The sequence below is a fragment of the Scyliorhinus canicula genome, chromosome 4 (assembly GCF_902713615.1).
Source record: "Scyliorhinus canicula chromosome 4, sScyCan1.1, whole genome shotgun sequence".
NCBI classification, from domain to species: domain Eukaryota; kingdom Metazoa; phylum Chordata; class Chondrichthyes; order Carcharhiniformes; family Scyliorhinidae; genus Scyliorhinus; species Scyliorhinus canicula.
Window position 1 is genome coordinate 243,663,719 of NC_052149.1, and position 18,389 is coordinate 243,682,107.

At 52.1% G+C, this 18,389-nt stretch overlaps 1 protein-coding gene across 2 annotated transcripts in view; it reads left to right on the plus strand.

Moving 5' to 3' along the window:
• Positions 1-2,271: 2,271 nt before the first annotated feature.
• Positions 2,272-18,389, plus strand: part of stard15 (StAR-related lipid transfer (START) domain containing 15) — a 151,431-nt gene continuing 135,313 nt past the window's right edge. Inside the window, exons 1-2 of one of the 2 annotated variants that reach the window (XM_038796358.1) lie at positions 2,330-2,457; positions 12,369-12,476. Coding sequence is in view for 1 of the 2 variants with exons in the window: in XM_038796357.1 (XP_038652285.1) it covers positions 2,296-2,457 (162 nt within the window). In the remaining variant the exon portion in view is untranslated. Of the gene's footprint in view, positions 2,458-12,368; positions 12,477-18,389 lie in introns of both variants that reach the window. The other variant, XM_038796357.1, reaches the window with a different exon arrangement.

The window sequence follows — 18,389 nt, forward strand, 5'->3', positions numbered from 1 at the left end:
GAGTGGAGGGAAGGAGGGGTGGAGGGAAGGAGGGGTGGAGGGAGGGAGGGAAGGTGGTGGAGGGAGGGAGGGAAGGGGGTGGAGGGAAGGAGGGGTGGAGGGAGGTGGAGGGAGGGAGGGAAGGGGGTGGAGGGATGGAGGAGTGGAGGGAAGAAGGGAAGGAGGGATAGAGGGAGGGCAGGAAGGACAGGTGGAGAGAGGGAGGGTTGGAGGGAGTGAGGAGTGCAGGGAGGGAGGGTCTGAGTGGTTACCTGGACAGACAGACAGAGGTTGATCTCAGTTCTGCTGTAACTGGGACTGCGCTGGGGGTGGGCTGGAGTAGGGCTGGGGGGTGTAGCTGGGGGAGTTGCTGGGAGAGTTGCGGGGGTAGGGTGGGGAGTTGCTAGGGGTGGGGTGGGAGTTGAGCTGGAGTTGCTGGGGGCTGTAGTGGGGGTTGGGCTTGGGGTGGAGGAGTTGCAGTGAGTTGTTGGGGGTGTTTCTGGGTGAGGGCTGGGAGGTGCTGCGGCTGGGGGTGGGAGGTGCTGGGTGAGGGTTGGGAGTTGGGCTGGGGTGGGGAGTTGCTGGGTGAGGGTTGGGAGGTGCTGCGGCCGGGGGTGGGGGGTTGCTGGGTGTTGTTGGGGGTGTTTCTGTGTGAGGGTTGGGAGGTGCTGCGGCTGGGGGTGGGGGGTTACTGGGTGAGGGTTGGGAGGTGCTGTGGCTGGGGGTGGGGGGTTACTGGGTGAGGGTTGGGAGGTGCTGTGGCTGGGGGTGGGGGGTTACTGGGTGAGGGTTGGGAGGTGCTGTGGCTGGGGGTGGGGGGTTACTGGGTGAGGGTTGGGAGGTGCTGGGGTGGGGAGTTGCTGTGAGTTGTTGTGGGAGGTGCTGGGTGAGAGTTGGGCTGGGGCTGGGGATGGGGAGTTGCTGTGGTGGTATGATTAGCATAGCACAGGCTTACCATTGGCCCTGGTGGGTCATGTGCCTCTCGACCGGTTAGTTGAGACCAGTTATGTGACGGCTCCCCGATTGGTCGAGAGGCTGAGTTAACCCCGCCTCCAGGGCGGGGTATAAATACCCAGTACTCCCGGCGGTCGTCCATTTACTGTAATCGACCGCAGGGCTAACATCTAGATGATTAAAGCCATACTTTTGTCCAGCAATTCGTATCGCGTTCAATTGATGGTACATCAGTTGCTGTGAGTTGTTGGGGAGGTGCTGGGTGAGGGTTGGGAGGTGCTGCGGCTGGGGGTGGGAGGTGCTGGGTGAGGGTTGGGAGTTGGGCTGGGGGTGGGGAGTTGCTGGGTGAGGGTTGGGAGGTGCTGCGGCCGGGGGTGGGGGGTTGCTGGGTGTTGTTGGGGGTGTTTCTGGGTGAGGGTTGGGAGGTGCTGCGGCTGGGGGTGGGGGGTTGCTGGGTGAGGGTTGGGAGTTGGGCTGGGGGTGGGGAGTTTCTGGGTGAGGGTTGGGAGGTGCTGCGGCTGGGGGTGGGGGAGGTGCTGGTTGAGGGTTGGGAGGTGCTGCGGCCGGGGGTGGGGAGTTGCTGTGAGTTGTTGGGGGAGGTGCTGGGTGAGGGTTGGGAGTTGGGCTGGGGGTGGGGAGTTGCTGTGAGTTGTTGGGGGAGGTGCTGGGTGAGGGTTGGGAGTTGGGCTGGGGGTGGGGGTGGGGGGCTGCTGGGTGAGGGTTGGGAGGTGCTGCGGCCGGGGGTGGGGGGTTGCTGGGTGTTGTTGGGGGTGTTTCTGGGTGAGGGTTGGGAGACGCTGCGGCTGGGGGTGGGGAGTTGCTGGGTGTTGTTGGGGGAGGTGCTGGGTGAGGGTTGGGAGTTGGGCTGGGGGTGGGGAGTTGCTGGGTGAGGGTTGGGAGGTGCTGCGGCCGGGGGTGGGGAGTTGCTGTGAGTTGTTGGGGGAGTTGCTGGGTGAGGGTTGGGAGGTGCTGCGGCTGGGGGTGGGGGAGGTGCTGGGTGAGGGTTGGGAGTTGGGCTGGGGGTGGGGAGTTGCTGTGAGTTGTTGGGGGAGGTGCTGGGTGAGGGTTGGGAGTTGGGCTGGGGGTGGGGGAGGTGCTGGGTGAGGGTTGGGAGTTGGGCTGGGGGTGGGGAGTTGCTGGGTGAGGGTTGGGAGGTGCTGCGGCTGGGGGTGGGGGAGGTGCTGGGTGAGGGTTGGGAGGTGCTGCGGCCGGGGGTGGGGAGTTGCTGTGAGTTGTTGGGGGAGGTGCTGGGTGAGGGTTGGGAGTTGGGCTGGGGGTGGGGAGTTGCTGTGAGTTGTTGGGGGAGGTGCTGGGTGAGGGTTGGAGCTGCTGCAGTTGAGGATTCCTCTGTGTGGCTGCAGGATGTCCAGTGGGAATGTTGTGCAGATCCCAGATGATACCCATTTCACGGTGTTCCGGGAGCAGTGTGAGCATCAGGAGGGCTGGATGGTTCAGTACAACAAGGGAGGAACGACAGTCTGGAACCGGCTGCCCGAGGAGAACAGAATGGTGCAGAAACTGAAGGTGAGGAGCCTGGACTCTGGGTGGTTGGAAATGTGTCCCTCGCCCGGTGACCCAGGGGCAGCTGTACAAATGTGTCGCTGTGTTTCCCACTGGAGTGTTAAAAGGTGCTTCATAAATGCTGATCTTTTTGTTATTCTAAAATGCAGCAGTGTCGGCATATTGAAGCTGTCAAATTTTAACCTCCTCCAGGTTAACGCTGGAAGCAGCAGGCAGTGTAATTGTAGCAGTAATCTCAATTACATTGGTAAGGATGTACAGGGCACTGGGGAGACTGCATCTGGAGTACTGTGCTCAGTACCGGGTTCCTTATTGAAGGAAAGGTGTAAATATGTTGGAAACAGTTCAGGGAAGGTTCATCAGACTGAGTAATGGGGAAGTCAGACAGACTTCAAACATTATCTCTGTTTCTCTATCGATGCTGCCAGACCTGCAGAGTTTTCCCAGCGTTTTCTGTCTTTTTACCTGGAATTGGCAGGTTGTCTTGTGAGGGACAAGTTAGGTTTATATCCCTGGACGTTAGCAGAGTCAGACATGACCGGATGGAAATGTATTAATGTGATTGGAGGAAGGTATTGGGGAGATGTCAGAGGTCGGTTCTTTACACAGAGAGTGGTGGGTGTGTGGAATGAATGCACTGCCAGCAGAGGTGGTGGAGTCAGAGTCATTAGGGACATTTAAGCGACTCTTGGGCAGGCACATGGACAGCAGTAAATTGAAGGGATGTAGGTTAGGTTGATCTTCATTTAGAGTAAATGGTCAGCACAACATCGTGGGCCGAAGGGCCTGGACTGTGCTGTACTGTTCTATGAATAAGATTCTGAGAGGTGTTGGCAGAGTGGATGTGGAGAGAATGTTTCCTCCTGTCGAAGAATTGGGAACTTGGAGTCATTGTGTAAAAATAAAGGGTGGCATATTTAAGGCAGAGATGAGGAGAATTATTTTTATCGGGGGGTGAGTTTCTGAAACTCTCTTCCTCAAAAGGCAGTGGAAGCAGAATCTCTGAATATTTTTAAGGCAGTGGTGGATAGATTCTTGATTAACAAGGGGGTGAAACGGTATTGGGGGTAGGTGGGGCTGAGGTTACAATCATATCAGCCATGATCTATTGGATGGGATAGCAGGCTCGAGGGGCCGAGTGGCATGCATGGCTCCTAAATCGCATGTCGGTCTGGTAACGGTAATCTCACTTCACTGTAACATGACAAATAACTGGAAAAGATTAATTTTTTTATCACGAGGAAGTGACGGGATTATTTTGAATAATTTTGATGAATCTCATGGCCACATTCATTTTATAAGACTTTCTGTTCAAGAGAACTGACTTTGTTGGAAGGTTTTGGGAAAGGTATTTCTTTCTGAATTGAAAAATTGAAAATCGCTTATTGTCACGAGTCGGCTTCAAATGAAGTTACTGTGAAAAGCCCCTAGTCACCACATTCCGGCGCCTGTTCGGGGAGGCTGTTACGGGAATTGAACCGTGCTGCTGGCTTGCCTTGGTCTGCTTTCAAAGCCAGCGATTCAGCCGTGTGCTAAACAGCCCCAGCTTCGTATCAGCAAACACTCAATACCACTACACAACCCATGTGGATGTGGTCACCCAGCACCGTGGTTTAAACCACTTAAAGAACTACCACAACTGGTCTCCATGTTGCCAAAACTTAGATAAAGACATTGAATAAAGTTGGTGCCAGAGCTGCGAGGTTGTACCTATCAGTGAGATTGAACAGTCTTAGACTCGGAAGACTGTGAGGTGACCTGTACAGGTTAAGATTATGCAAATATTTCATTGGTTTAACATTGACAAGATGTTTCGGCTTGTGTGTGGGGACAACAGAACCAGTGGCCATCAATATGAATCGACACTGATAAATTCAGCAGGAAATTCAGGCAAAGCTCCTTTACCCAGAGGGAGGTGAGAATGTGGAATTCACTCCCACAAGGGGCAGTTGAGACAAATTGTAGAGATTCATTAAAGGTGAAGCTAAACGAACACTGCAGAGAGAGGAAGGAATAGGAGGCGACGCTGATGGGTGAAGTTGGGTGAGAGGAATCTCGTATGGATGGGCCAGTTGGTCCAAATGGCTTCTTTCTGGATTGTACATTCTCTACAGAATGGGAATGTGTCACTGAGTCAGACAGTGCCATCCTGTCAATGGTACAAGAAGAAGATGTTGTGGTCCTTCTACACCCACTGTCTCCCTTTGTACAGATTTTCATTGCTCAGAATTTCCAAATTAAACCAAAATTTGTGTTATGTTTCAATGTGACATTGGCGATGGATGGGGGAGTGTGGGGGGTGGGGGGGGAGTGTGGGGAGTGTGGGGGTGGGGGGGGTGGGGAGTGGGGGGTGGGGGGGGAGTGTGGGGAGTGTTGGGGGTGGGGGGGTGAGCAGTGGGGGGTGGGGGGGGAGTGTGGGGAGTGTTGGGGGTGGGGGGTGGGGGGGGAGTGTCGGGGAGGTGTTGGGGGTGGGGGGGTGGGGGGGCGTGTGGGGAGTGTGGGGGTGGGGGGGGTGGGGGGGAGTGTGGGGAGTGTTGGGGGTGGGGGGGGTGGGGGGGAGTGTGGGGAGTGTTGGGGGTGGGGGGTGGGGGGGGAGTGTGGGGAGTGTTGGGGGTGGGGGGTGGGGGGGGTGGGGGAGTTTTGGGAGGGGGAGTGGTGGGGAGTGTTGGGAGTGGGGGGGGGGGGGGGTGAGTGAACTGGGGATTAGATTAATTTAGTCAAAACAAAAGCACATTAGAGAAAAAAGACCCAAAGAGAGAATCATATAGAAATATCCAGAATTCGAACAGAGCATTCAGCCCAAATAGGTGGAGATTTATTTTATACAACAAGTTGTCACGATCTGGAAAGTGCTGTAAGCACTTAAATCGCAGCTTCACTGGGGAATTGGACAGAATCGTTTCATGAAACAGGTGCCATACAAGGAAGGAAAAGCTGGGGAGAATTGAATCGCTCTTTGAAAGATCCTGCATAGCCATGGTGGTCTCTCCTGTGCTGAACATTCTACTGCTTCTGAGAATGTCCAGTTTAATAACAAGTGCAGTTTTCTTCCGTGTTATATTAGAGCACTTGGGCTGGATATTCTCATCCGTTACGTTTCACGTGGGGAAACCGGTGAGGCCCCAGCACCGATCCTTTTAACCGGTGAGGGGCGAGCAGCCAGGCCACGTGACGTGGCAGAAAATCCCTGATGTCGCCGAAATAGGGGGCGGCACCGCTTTCGCCATGCTCCACCCCCTGAAATGGCGGCATACACGAGGAATACACTACCCACCATATCCATGGTCTCAGGTCATTGCGTGAGGCCCGGCCCTCGATGCTGTGCCCCCAACAGGTCGCGTTCCCGACACCCAAGGTCTCACCCATCTGGAACAGACATACATAGAAGATCGGAGCAGGAGGCCTTTTGGCCCTTCGAGCCTGCTCCCCCATTCATCACGATCATGGTTGATCATCCAACTCAATAGCCTAATCCTGATTTATCCCCATAGCCTTTGATCCCATTCTCCCCAAGTGCATTATCTAGCTGCCCTTGAATATCTTCAATGTTTTAGCATGAAATGAAATGAAATGAAAATCACTTATTGTCATGAGTAGGCTTCAAATGAAGTTACTGTGAAAAGCCCCTAGTCGCCACATTCCGGCGCCTGTTCGGGGAGGCTGTTACGGGCTGCTACTTCCTGTGGTAATGAATTCCACAGGCTCACCACTCTTTGGGTGAAGAAATGTCTCCTTATCTCTGTCCGAAATGGTTTACCCTGAATGCTCAGACTGTGACCCCTGGTTCTGGACACACCCATCAGTGGGAACATCTTCCCTGCATCTACCCTGTCTAGTCCTGTTAGAATTTTATAAGTCTCTATGAGATGCCCCCTCATTGTTCTGAACTCCAGCGAGAACAATCCCAACCTAGTCAATCTCTCCTCATATGACAGTCCTGCCATCCCAGGAATCAGTCTGGTAAACCTTCGCTGCACTCGAGAGAGCAAGAACATCCTTCCTCAGAGAAGAGACCAATACTGCCCACACTACTCCAGGTGTGGGCTCCCCAAGGCCCTGTATAATTGTAGTAACACATCCCTGCTTCTATACTCGAATCCTCTCGCTATGAAGACCAACATACCATTAGCCTTCTTTACCGCCTGCTGCACCTACATGCTTACCTTCAGCGAATGGTGCACAAGGACACCCAGGTCCCACTGCACACTCCCCTCTCCCAATTTACAACCATTCAGGTAGTAATCTGCCCTCCTGTTTTTGCTTCCAAAATGAATAACCTCACACTTATCCAAATTATACTGCATCTGCCATTGGTTTGCCCACTCGCCCAACCTGTCCAGATCTTGCTGTAGGATCCCTGCATCCTCGTCACAATTCACCCTCCGACCCAACTTGGCTTCATCTGCAAACTTTCAGATGTTCCATTTTGTTCCCTCATCCAAATCATTAATATATATTGTGAATAGTTGGGGTCCCAGCACCGATCCCTGTGGTACCCCACTGGTTACTGCCTGCCAATTTGCAAAGGACCCATTAATCCCGACTCTTTGTTTCCTCTCTGCCAACCAGTTTTCTATCCACCTCAATACTGATTCCAGGGATGGCGGGACTGTCAAATGTGGAGAGATTGACTCGGTTAAGATTGTTTTCCTGGAGTTTAGAAGAATAAGGGGGGATCTCATGGAGACTTATTCTAACAGGACTAGACAGGTAGATGCAGGGGAAAGCCCGCGGCTGAAGAATTGTGTTTGAGGGGGCGGAGCATCAGGGAAGCGGAGTCGCCACCGATTTCGGTGCACATGGGGATTCTCCGGCCAATCGCAGAACACGATTCCGCTGTCGCCGACTGGAGAATCCACCCCTCATCCTTATTCTCTATCAAAACACACCATGCATTTGGAACACTGGAGTTAAAAACATTGGGACTGGATCCATCTGCCTGAAATGGAATATTGTTACGTGTCCTCCAGTCCTCACACGTCTGCAGAACAATTTGTAATTGAGATTCTGGAAGAGTCCCAGTGGATTGGACGGTAGCGAATGTAACTCCAGCTGTAAAAAAGGAATGAGAGAGAAAACAGGGAATTATAGACGGGTCAGCCTGACATCGGTGGTGGGGAAAATGCTGGAGTCAATTATTGAAGATGAAATAACTGAGCATTTAGAAAGTGGAGACAGGATCGGTCCAGGTCAGCATGGATTCACTGAAGGGAAATCATGGGCGGGATTCTCCCACCCCCCGCTGGCTCGGGAATCGCCGGGGAGGCGGTGTGAATCTCGCCCCTGCCGGCGTCCGAATTCTCCGGCACCGGGGATTTGGCGGGGGAGGGAATCGCGCCGCGCTGGTCGTTGACCGCTGGCAGCAGCAGGTGATTCTCGGGCCCGCGATGGGCCGAGTGGCAGCCGGTTTTCGGCCAGTCCCGCCGGCGCATATTACACCAGGATTTGCCGGGGGAACCTGGCTGCGCGGGTGGCCTCCGGGGTCCTCGGGGGGTGGGGGGGGGCGCGGATGGATCTGGTCCCAGGAGGTGCCCACACGGTGGCCTGGCCCGCGATCAGGGCCCACCGGTCTGCGGGGGGGACTGTGCCGTGGGGGCACTCTATTCTCCCACGCCGGCCCCTGTGGTCCTCAGCATTGGCCGACGCAATAATGAACAACCCCCCCCGCTCGCATGCGCTGGGATATCGCCACCACACACAGGCGCTCCCGCGCATGCGCCAACTCGCGCTGGCTGGCAGAGGCACTTCGGCGCCGGTTGGTATGGCGTCAAGCCCCTTCCCACTCAGGCGCCAGCCTAGCCCCTGAAGGTGCAGAGGTGCGGTCCCTTTGGGAAAGCCCAATGCCGGAGTGGTTCTCCCCACTGCTCAGCACCGGGACCGCCCGCTCCGCTGGGTCGGGGAGAATCCCGCCCCATATTGACAAATGTTCTGCAAAGTTTTGAGGATGTGACCAGTAGAGTGGACAAGGGTTAACCAGTGGAAAGGTCCCATACAAAAGATTAGTGAGCAAAATTAAATCTCATGGCATTGAGGGTAATGTATTGATGTGGATAGAGAACTGGTTGGCAGACAGGGTGGGGGTATTGTACGGGGGGTATTGTACGGGGGGTATTGTACAGGGGGTATTGTACGGGGGGTATTGTACGGGGTATTGTACAGGGGGGTATTGTACGGGGGGTATTGTACGGGGGGTATTGTACGGGGGGGTATTGTACGGGGGGTATTGTACGGGGGGTATTGTACAGGGGGTATTGTACGGGGGGTATTGTACAGGGGGGTATTGTACGGGGGGTATTGTACGGGGGGTATTGTACAGGGGGTATTGTACGGGGGGTATTGTACAGGGGGGTATTGTACGGGGGGTATTGTACAGGGGGTATTGTACAGGGGGTATTGTACGGGGGGTATTGTACAGGGGGTATTGTACAGGGGGGTATTGTACGGGGGGTATTGTACGGGGGGTATTGTACGGGGGGGTATTGTACAGGGGGTATTGTACGGGGGGTATTGTACAGGGGGTATTGTACGGGGTATTGTACGGGGGTATTGTACGGGGGGTATTGTACGGGGTTATTGTACGGGGGGTATTGTACGGGGTATTGTACGGGGGGTATTGTACGGGGGGTATTGCACAGGGGGTATTGTACGGGGGGTATTGTACAGGGGGTATTGTACGGGGGGGTATTGTACGGGGGGTATTGTACGGGGGGTATTGTACGGGGGGTATTGTACGGGGGGTATTGTACGGGGGGGTTAATGTACGGGGGGTATTGTTCGGGGGGTATTGTACGGGGGGTATTGTACGGGGGGTATTGTACAGGGGGGTATTGTACGGGGGGTATTGTACGGGGGGTTAATGTACGGGGGGATATTGTACGGGGGGTATTGTACGGGGGGTATTGTACGGGGGGTATTGTACAGGGGGTATTGTACGGGGGGTATTGTACGGGGGGGTATTGTACGGGGTATTGTACGGGGGGTTAATGTACGGGGGGATATTGTACAGGGGGTATTGTACGGGGGGTTAATGTACGGGGTATTGTATGGGGGGTATTGTACGGGGAGTATTGTACGGGGGGTATTGTACAGGGGGTATTGTACGGGGGGTATTGTACGGGGGGTATTGTACGGGGGGTATTGTACGGGGGGTATTGTACGGGGGGTATTGTACGGGGGCGGTATTGTACGGGGTATTGTATGGGGGGTATTGTACGGGGAGTATTGTACGGGGGGTATTGTACGGGGGTACTGTACGGGGGGGTATTGTACGGGGGGTATTGTACGGGGGGGTATTGTACGGGGGGTATTGTACGGGGTATTGTACGGGGGTATTGTACGGGGGGGTATTGTACGGGGGGGTATTGTACGGGGGGGTATTGTACGGGGTATTGTACGGGGGTATTGTACGGGGGGGTATTGTACGGGGGGTATTGTACGGGGGGTATTGTACGGGGTATTGTACGGGGGTATTGTACGGGGTATTGTACGGGGGTATTGTACGGGGGGGTATTGTACGGGGGGTATTGTACGGGGTATTGTATGGGGGGTAGGTTTGAAGTCTTTACGTGAACTCCAAATGTATAGTGGGTAAGACAGATGAACTTAGAGCACATATTAGTTCTTGTAAATACGATGTGGCACAGCAACGTGGTTAAAGAAAGGGCAGGATTGGCAGCTGAATGTTGGCGGATATGTGGAAGCTTTGGATAAGGTGCAAAGGAGATTTACCAGGATGTTCCCTGGAATGGAGAGTAGGTCTTACGAGGAAAGGTTGAGGGTGCTAGGCCTTTTCTCATTCGAACGGAGCAGGATGAGGGGTGACTTGATAGAGGTTTATAAGATGATCAGGGGAATAGATAGAGTAGACAGTCAGAGACTTTTCACCCGGGTGGAACAAACTTGTTGTGGTAGGGACATAAATTTAAGGTGAGTGGTGGAAGATGTCGGGGGATGTCAGAGGTAGGTTCTTTACCCAGAGAGTAATGGGGGCATGGAATGCACTGCCTGTGGAAGTAGTTGAGCCGGAAATATTAGGGACCTTCAAGCGGCTATTGGATAGGTACATGGATTACGGTATAATAATGGGGTGTAGATTAATTTGTTCTTAATCTAGGACAAAAGTTCGGCACAGTATCGTGGGCCGAAGGGCCTGTTCTGTGCTGTATGTTTCTATGTTCTATATAGATGCTTCAGGAGAGATAGAGGGGGGTGTAAAAGGGGTGGGGGAGTAGCGTTACTGGTTAAGGAGAATATTCTAGCCGTACTGAGGGAGGACACCTCGGAGAGCTCATACAATGGGGCAATCTGGGTAGAACTGAGGAACAGGCAGGGGGAAATCACTATGTTGGGAGTTTATTACAGGCCCCCAAATTGCCAGTGAGAGATAGAGGAGCAGATAGGTAGAGGAGCAGATTTTCGATAGATGTAAAAGTAACAGGGTTGTTGTGGTAGGGAATTTTAATTTCCCCTATAGTGACTGGGACTCACTTAGTGCTGGGGTTTTGGATGGGGCAGAGTTTGTAAGGTGTATCCAGGAAGCCTCCTTGATGCAAAATGTAGATAGTCCGACTAGGGAAAGGCAGTACTGGTCCTTGTATTGGGGATTGAGCCTGGACAGGTGGTTGAGGTTTCAGTAGGGGAACATTTTGGGAACAGTGACCACAATTCCCTAAGTTTTAAGCTAATTTTGGACAGGGATAAGGGTAACTCTCGCGTTAAGGTGAGGAATTGAACAAACGAATGTGATATAAAATAGTAGTGAGTTCACAAAGAAAGGACAAAGGGATTCAGAAAGCATGGCCAGGACGGGGGGGAGGGGAGCCTCGTGGAGGATGGGGAAAAGGATGCTGGGTAACAAGAGGCCCAGGGTTGAGGAATGCGAAGTGAGCCAATCAGGATATATGGCCAGGTCAGGAGGTGTATAGGATGACCTATGGGAATCTTGTATGTGAAACTTGATGACATTTGAATGATATTTGCAGAGATTTCTTTGTCTCCGATTTCACTCGGTTCTGGAGCTTCAGAAGGCGCCTGTGTTCTGAATCTCTGTGGAGCGAGTCAGCCGTGCAAGTTGGTTAAAAATAAATAATACTATACCTACAAATCCCTCTGGAGTTTTATTGAGGCCAGGCTGACGGGTAAAGAACTCAAGATTGTCAAAGGTGCTAGACTGTGTAAAGACAAATTATGATAACATTCGACAGGAATTGAAGAATTTGGATTGGGTGCGGCTGATGGAGGGTAAATCAACATCGAACAGATGGGAGTCTTTCAAGCGACAGTTGATTAGGATTCAGGAAAGTCAAGTTCCTGAGAGAATGAAGGATAAGTAAAGGGAGTTTAGGGAGCTTCCTTAAACTTTATCCAAGGTACTGAATAAAGAGGGATATTGTGAACCTCGTCAAAAAGAAAAAGGAGAGATTTGTCCGGTCTAGAACGGTGAGGACAGTCGAAACCCATGAGGAGTATAAAGAAAGTAGGAAGGTACTGAACGGGAAATTAGGAGGGCTAGGAGGGGTCATGAAAAGTCATTAGCAAGAAGGATTAAGGTGAATCCCAAAGCTTTTTATTCATAGGTTAAAATAAAGAGAGTGGATAGGGAAAGGATTGGACCACTAAAAGACAGTGGGGGAATCTTAGTGTCGAGCCAGAGGAAATGGGTGATGTATTAAATGAGTACTTTGCATCTGTGTTCACCAAAGAAAGGGACTTTGTGGAAGTTGATTCTTGGGTAGGGTGTATGGGCAGTCTGCATCATTGTAACATCAAAAAGGAGGAGGTATTGTTTCTTTTAAAATATATTAAGGTTAATAAGTCTCCTGGGCTGGATGGGATTTATCCCAGAATACTGATGGAAGCAAGGGAGGAAATTACTGGGGTCTTGACTGACATCTTTGTATCCTCATTGGCTACAGGTGAGATCCCAGAGGACTGGAGAATAGCTAATGTGGTACCGCTGATTAAGAAAAGTAGCAGGGATAATCCAGGCAACTATGGGCCGGTGAACCTCACGTCGGTCGTAGGTAAGTTATTGGAGAGAATTCTCAGGGACAGAATTTATACCCATTTGGAAACGAATTGACTAATTAGTGATAGACAACATGGATTTGTTAAGGGGAGGTTGTGCCTCACTAACTAGATCGAGGAGGTGAAAAAGATGATTGATGAGGGGAGGGCGGTGGATGTTGTTTACATGAACTTCAGTAAAGTCTTTGACAAGGTGCTTCATGGCAGACTTGTACAAAAGGTGAAGTCACACGGGATCTGAGGTGAGGTGGTAAGATGGATACAGAACTGGCTCGGTCACAGAAGGCAAAGGGTAGCAGTAGAAGGATGTTTTTCTGAATGGAAGATTGTGACTAGTGGTGTTCCACAGGGATCGGTGCTGGGGCTTATGTTATTTGTAGCATACATAAATGATTTGGAGGAAAATGTAGCCGGTCTGATTAGTAAATTTGCGGATGACACCAGTGTTGGTGGTGTGGTAGATAGTGTTGAGGATTATCAGAGGATACAGCAGGACATAGATAGGTTGGAGACTTGGGCAGAGAACTGGCAAATGGAGTTTAATCCGGACAAATGTGAGGTAAAGCATTTTGGCAGGTCTGACATAGAGGGGAAATATACTGTAAATGGCAAAACTCTGAGGAATATAGAAAGTCAGAGAGATCTGGGCGTGCAGGTCCACAGATCTTTGAAGGTGGCAACACAAGTGGACAAGGTAGTCAAGAAAGCAGATGGAATGCTTGCCTTCATTGGACGGGGCATCGAGTATATAAACTGGCAAGTCATGCTACAGTTGTATAGAAACTTGGTACGGCTGCACTTCGAATATTGCGCACAATTCTAGTCGCCACACTACCAGAAGGATGTGGAGGCTTTTGAGGAGGTGCAGAGGAGGTTCACCAGGACGTTGCCTGGTCTGGAGGGTGTTAGCTATGCAGAGAGGCTGATTAGAGTCGGAGTGTTTTCATTAGACCGACGGAGGTTGAGGGGTGACGTGATTGACGTCTACAAGATTATGAGGGGCATGGATAGAGTGGATGGGCAGGCACTCTTTCTCAGGGTGGAGGGGTCAGTCACCAGGGGGCATAGCTTTAAGGATGCAGCACAAGGAAGTGTTGAGGGGTTTGCCCAAGGTTGGTACCATGACCGGTACAGGCTTGGAGGGCCGAAGGGCCTGTTCCTGTGCTGTATTGTTCTTTGTTCTTGGGTATTGTACGGGGGGTATTGTACGGGGGTATTGTACGGGGGGTATTGTACGGGGGGTATTGTACGGGGGTATTGTACGGGGGGTATTGTACGGGGGGTATTGTACAGGTATGGTACGGGGGGTATTGTACGGGGGTATTGTACGGGGGGGTATTGTACGGGGGGTATTGTACGGGGGGGTATTGTACGGGGGGTATTGTACGGAGGGTATTGTACGGGGGGTATTGTACGGGGGGTATTGTACGGGGGGTATTGTACGGGGGGTATTGTACGGGGGGTATTGTACGGGGGGTATGGTACGTGGGGTATGGTACGTGGGGTATGGTACGGGGGGGCATCGTACAGGTATTGTACGGGGTATTGTACGGGGGGGTACTGTACGGGGGGTATTGTACAGGTATTGTACGGGGGGTATTGTACAGGGGTATTGTACGGGGGGTATTGTACGGGGGGTATGGTACGTGGGGTATGGTATGGGGGGTATTGTACAGGTATTGTACGGGGTATTGTACGGGGGGGTACTGTACGGGGGGTATTGTACAGGTATTGTACGGGGGGTATTGTACAGGGGGTATTGTACGGGGGTTATTGTACGGGGGTACTGTACAGGGGGTATTGCACGTGGGGTATTGTACGGGGGGTATTGTGCAGGTATTGTACGGGGGGTATTGTACGGGGGGTATTGTACGGGGGGTATTGCACGGGGGGTATTGTACGGGGGTATTGTACGGGGGTATTGTACGGGGGTACTGTATGGGGGGTATTGTATGGGGGTACTGTACGGGGGGTATTGCACGGGGGGTATTGTACGGGGGGTATTGTACGGGGGGGTATTGTACGGGGGGTATTGTACGGGGGGTATTGTACGGGGGTATTGTACGGGGGGTATTGTACGGGGGGTATTGTACGGGGGTATTGTACGGGGGGTATTGTACGGGGGGTATGGTACGTGGGGTATGGTATGGGGGGTATTGTACAGGTATTGTACGGGGGGTATTGTACGGGGGGTATTGTACGGGGAGGGTATTGTATGGGGGGGTATTGTACGGGGGGTATTGTACGGGGGTATTGTACGGGGGGTATTGTACGGGGGGTATTGTCCGGGGGGTATTGTACGGGGGGTATTGTACGGGTTGTATTGCACCGGGGGTATGGTACGTGGGTATGGTACGGGGGGGTTATTGTACGGGGGGTATTGTACGGGGGGTATGGTACGGGGGTTATTGTACGGGGGGTTTATTGTACGGGGGTGTTATTGTACGGGGGGGTTATTGTACGTGGGGGTTATTGTACCGGGGGGTTATTGTACGGGGGGGTTATTGTGCGGGGGGTATTGTATTGGGTATTGTACAGGGGATATTGTACGGGGGGGGTATTGTACGGGGGGTATTGTACGGGGGGGTTATTGTATGGGGGGGTTATTGTGCGGGGGGTATTGTACGTGGTGTATGAAAAAAAATTAAATGAAAATCGCTTATTTTCACGAGTAGGCTTCAATGAAGTTACTGTGAAAAGACCCTTGTCGCCACATTCCGGTGCCTGTCCAGGGAGGCTGTTATTTCCTCAGATATCCATGGTCGATTTTCCCTCTTTCTACTGTCCTTCCGTTTTGTTGGTATCCACCTTTGCTGAGCACTGTGAAAAATCGCTTGGTAGTTTCTCCACTTTTCCTCAACTGTTCGACCATAAAGTCTTTGCTCCCAGCCTACCTTAGCTAGTTCTTCTCTCATCCCATTGTAATCTCCTTTGTTTAAACACAAAACACTAGTATTTGATTTTACCTTCTCACCCTCCATCTGTATTTTAAATTCCACCATATTGTGATCGCTCCTTCCGAGAGGATCCCTAACTATGAGATCATGAATCAATCCTGTCTCATTACACAGAACAAGATCTAGGACTGCTTGTTCCCTTGTAGGTTCCATTACATACTGTTCTAGGAAACTATCGTGGATACATTCCATAAACTCCTCCTCAAGGTTGCCTTGATTGACCTGGTTAAACCAATCGACATGTAGATTAAAATCCCCATGATAACTGCTGTACCATTTCTACATGCATCAGTTATTTCTTTGTGTATTGCCTGCCCCACCATAACGTTACTATTTGGTGGCTGATAGACTACTCTTATCAGTGGCTTTTTTGCCTTACTATTCCTGATTTCCACCTAAATGGATTCAACCTTATCTTCCATAGCACCGATGTCATCCCTTACTATTGCCCGGATGTCATCCTTAAATAACAGAGCTACACCACCTCCCTTACCATCCACTCTGTCCTTCCGAATAGTTTGATACCCTCGGATATTGAACTCCCAGTCGTGACCATGCTTTAACCATGTTTCAGTAATGGCCACTAAATCATAGTCATTCACGATGATTTGCGCCACCAACTCATTTACATTATTCCGAATACTACGAGCATTCAGGTAAAGTACACTTATGTTGGTTTTTTTACCTCTGTTTTGAATCTTAACCTCTCCAGTTTTATTCCTTTTAGTATTACTGGGCCTATTCACTGAGCTCCCCTCAGTCACGGTACTTTGTACTGTCGCCCTTTTTGATTTTTGACTATGTCTTCTCTGCCTTGCACTTTCCCCTTTACTTCCTTTTGCTTCTGTCCCTGTTTTACTACCTTCCAACTTCCTGCATCGGTTCCCATCCCCCTGCCACATTAGTTTAAACCCTCCCCAACAACTCTAGCAAACACCCCCCTAGGACATCGGTTCCAGTCCTTCCCAGGTGCAGACCGTCCGGTTTGTACTGGTCCCACCTCCTCCAGAACCGGTCCCAATGCCCCAGGAATTTGAATCCCTCCCTCTTGCACCATCTCTCGAGCCACGTATTCATCCTATCTATCCTGACATTCCTACTCTGACTAGCTCGTGGCACTGGTAACAATCCTGAGATTACGACCTTTGAGGTCCTACTTTTTAGTTTAACTGCTAACTCGCTGAATTCAGCTTGTAGGACCTCATCCCGTTTTTTTACCTATATCGTTGGTGCCTATGTGCACCATGACAGCTGGCTGTTCACCCTCCCCCCCCCCCAGAATGTCCTGCAGCCGCTCCGAGACATCCTTGACCCTTGCACCAAGGAGGCAACATACCATCCTGGAGTCTCGATTGCGTCCACAGAACCGCCTGTCTATTCCCCTTACGATCGAGTCCCCTATCACTATAGCCCTGCCATTTTTCTTCCTACCCTGCTGTGCAGCAGAGCCAGCCACGGTGCCATGAACCTTGCTGCTGTCTTCCCCTGGTGAGCCATCTCCCCCAACAGTATCCAAAGCGGTATATCTGTTTTGCAGGGAGATGACCGCAGGGGACACCTGCACTGCCTTCCTACTCTTGCTCTGTCTTTTGGTCACCCATTTGCTATCTCCCTCAGTAACTTTCGCGTGTGGTGCGACCAACTCGCTAAACGTGCTATCCACGACCTCCTCAGCATCGCGGATGCTCCAAAGTGAGTCCATCCGAAGCTCCAGAGCCGTCAAGCGGTCTAACAAGAGCTGCAACTGAACACACTTCTTGCACGTGAAAGAGCCAGGGACAGTGGATGTGTCCTTGAGCTCCCACATCGCACATGAGGAGCATGACACGGGTCTGGGATCTCCTGCCATGTCTTAAACCTTAGGTAAACTTATACAACTACAATTTCTAAATAAAAATAAATAAAGTAGACAATGAAAAGAAAAACTACTTACCAGTCACTTACCAGGGTTAAAAAGTACCTCTGAAAAAGCACCTTCTCTCACTCTGCACCAAATTACCTCACTGCACCAAATTACCAAGTTGCAATTCCCACTCTGGATGTGCCTCACTCTGGCTGTGTCTCCTTGACTTGCCCAAGCAAGTCCTCCTTTATGAGCAACGTACTGCGTCAATTCCTGCTCAGCAGGGGCATCGCCTCTAACAGGACGACCAGTTATAACCCTCGGGGTTACGGGCAGGTCGAGCGGGAGAATGGCACAGTCTGGAAGACCGTCCTACTGGCCCTACGGTCCACAGATCTCCCAGTCTCCCACTGGCAAGAGTTCATTCCCGACGCCCTCCATTCAATTCGGTCTCTCTCTGCACTGCCACAAACCAAACGCCTCATGGACGTCTTCTTGTTTTCCCTAGGAAGTCATCCTCAGGATCCCCACTCCCGACTTGGCTGGTCGCACCCGGGCCCATCTTGCTCCGGAAGCATGTGCGGGTGCACAAGTCTGACCCGTTGGTTGAACGAGTCCAGTTACTCCACGCTAACCCGCAGTACGCGTACGCGGAGTATCCTGACAGTCGGCAGGACACGGTCTCCCTTCGAGACCTGGCACCCGCCGGCATGCGGCCCCAACCCCCCACATCAACACCCTCCGCCCTAGTCCCACCCCCCCCCCCCCCCCCCCCGGCGCCCCCGCATCCCAGCGCGCAGGAACCCCCTCCCCCGACCAGAGGTTCACCGGCACCGACCAGGGGTACCGACACAGGATCACGACCGCCACTCCCGGAGTCAAGGACGGCCAGCGGCCCGACTTCACCGGCATCGCTGCGACGGTCCAGCAGAACATTGAGGGCGCCCGACAGACTGATCGCGTCGATCTGATGTTCCACTGGACTTTTATCGGACTCCTCGTGTCATTCAGAGTTCCAATGTACAAGTTTCAATTTTTTCTATTTTGTGTGCAGTTCATTGCCGTTCATTGTATCTGCACAGTCGTCGCGAGCCAGTGGGCAGCCACCA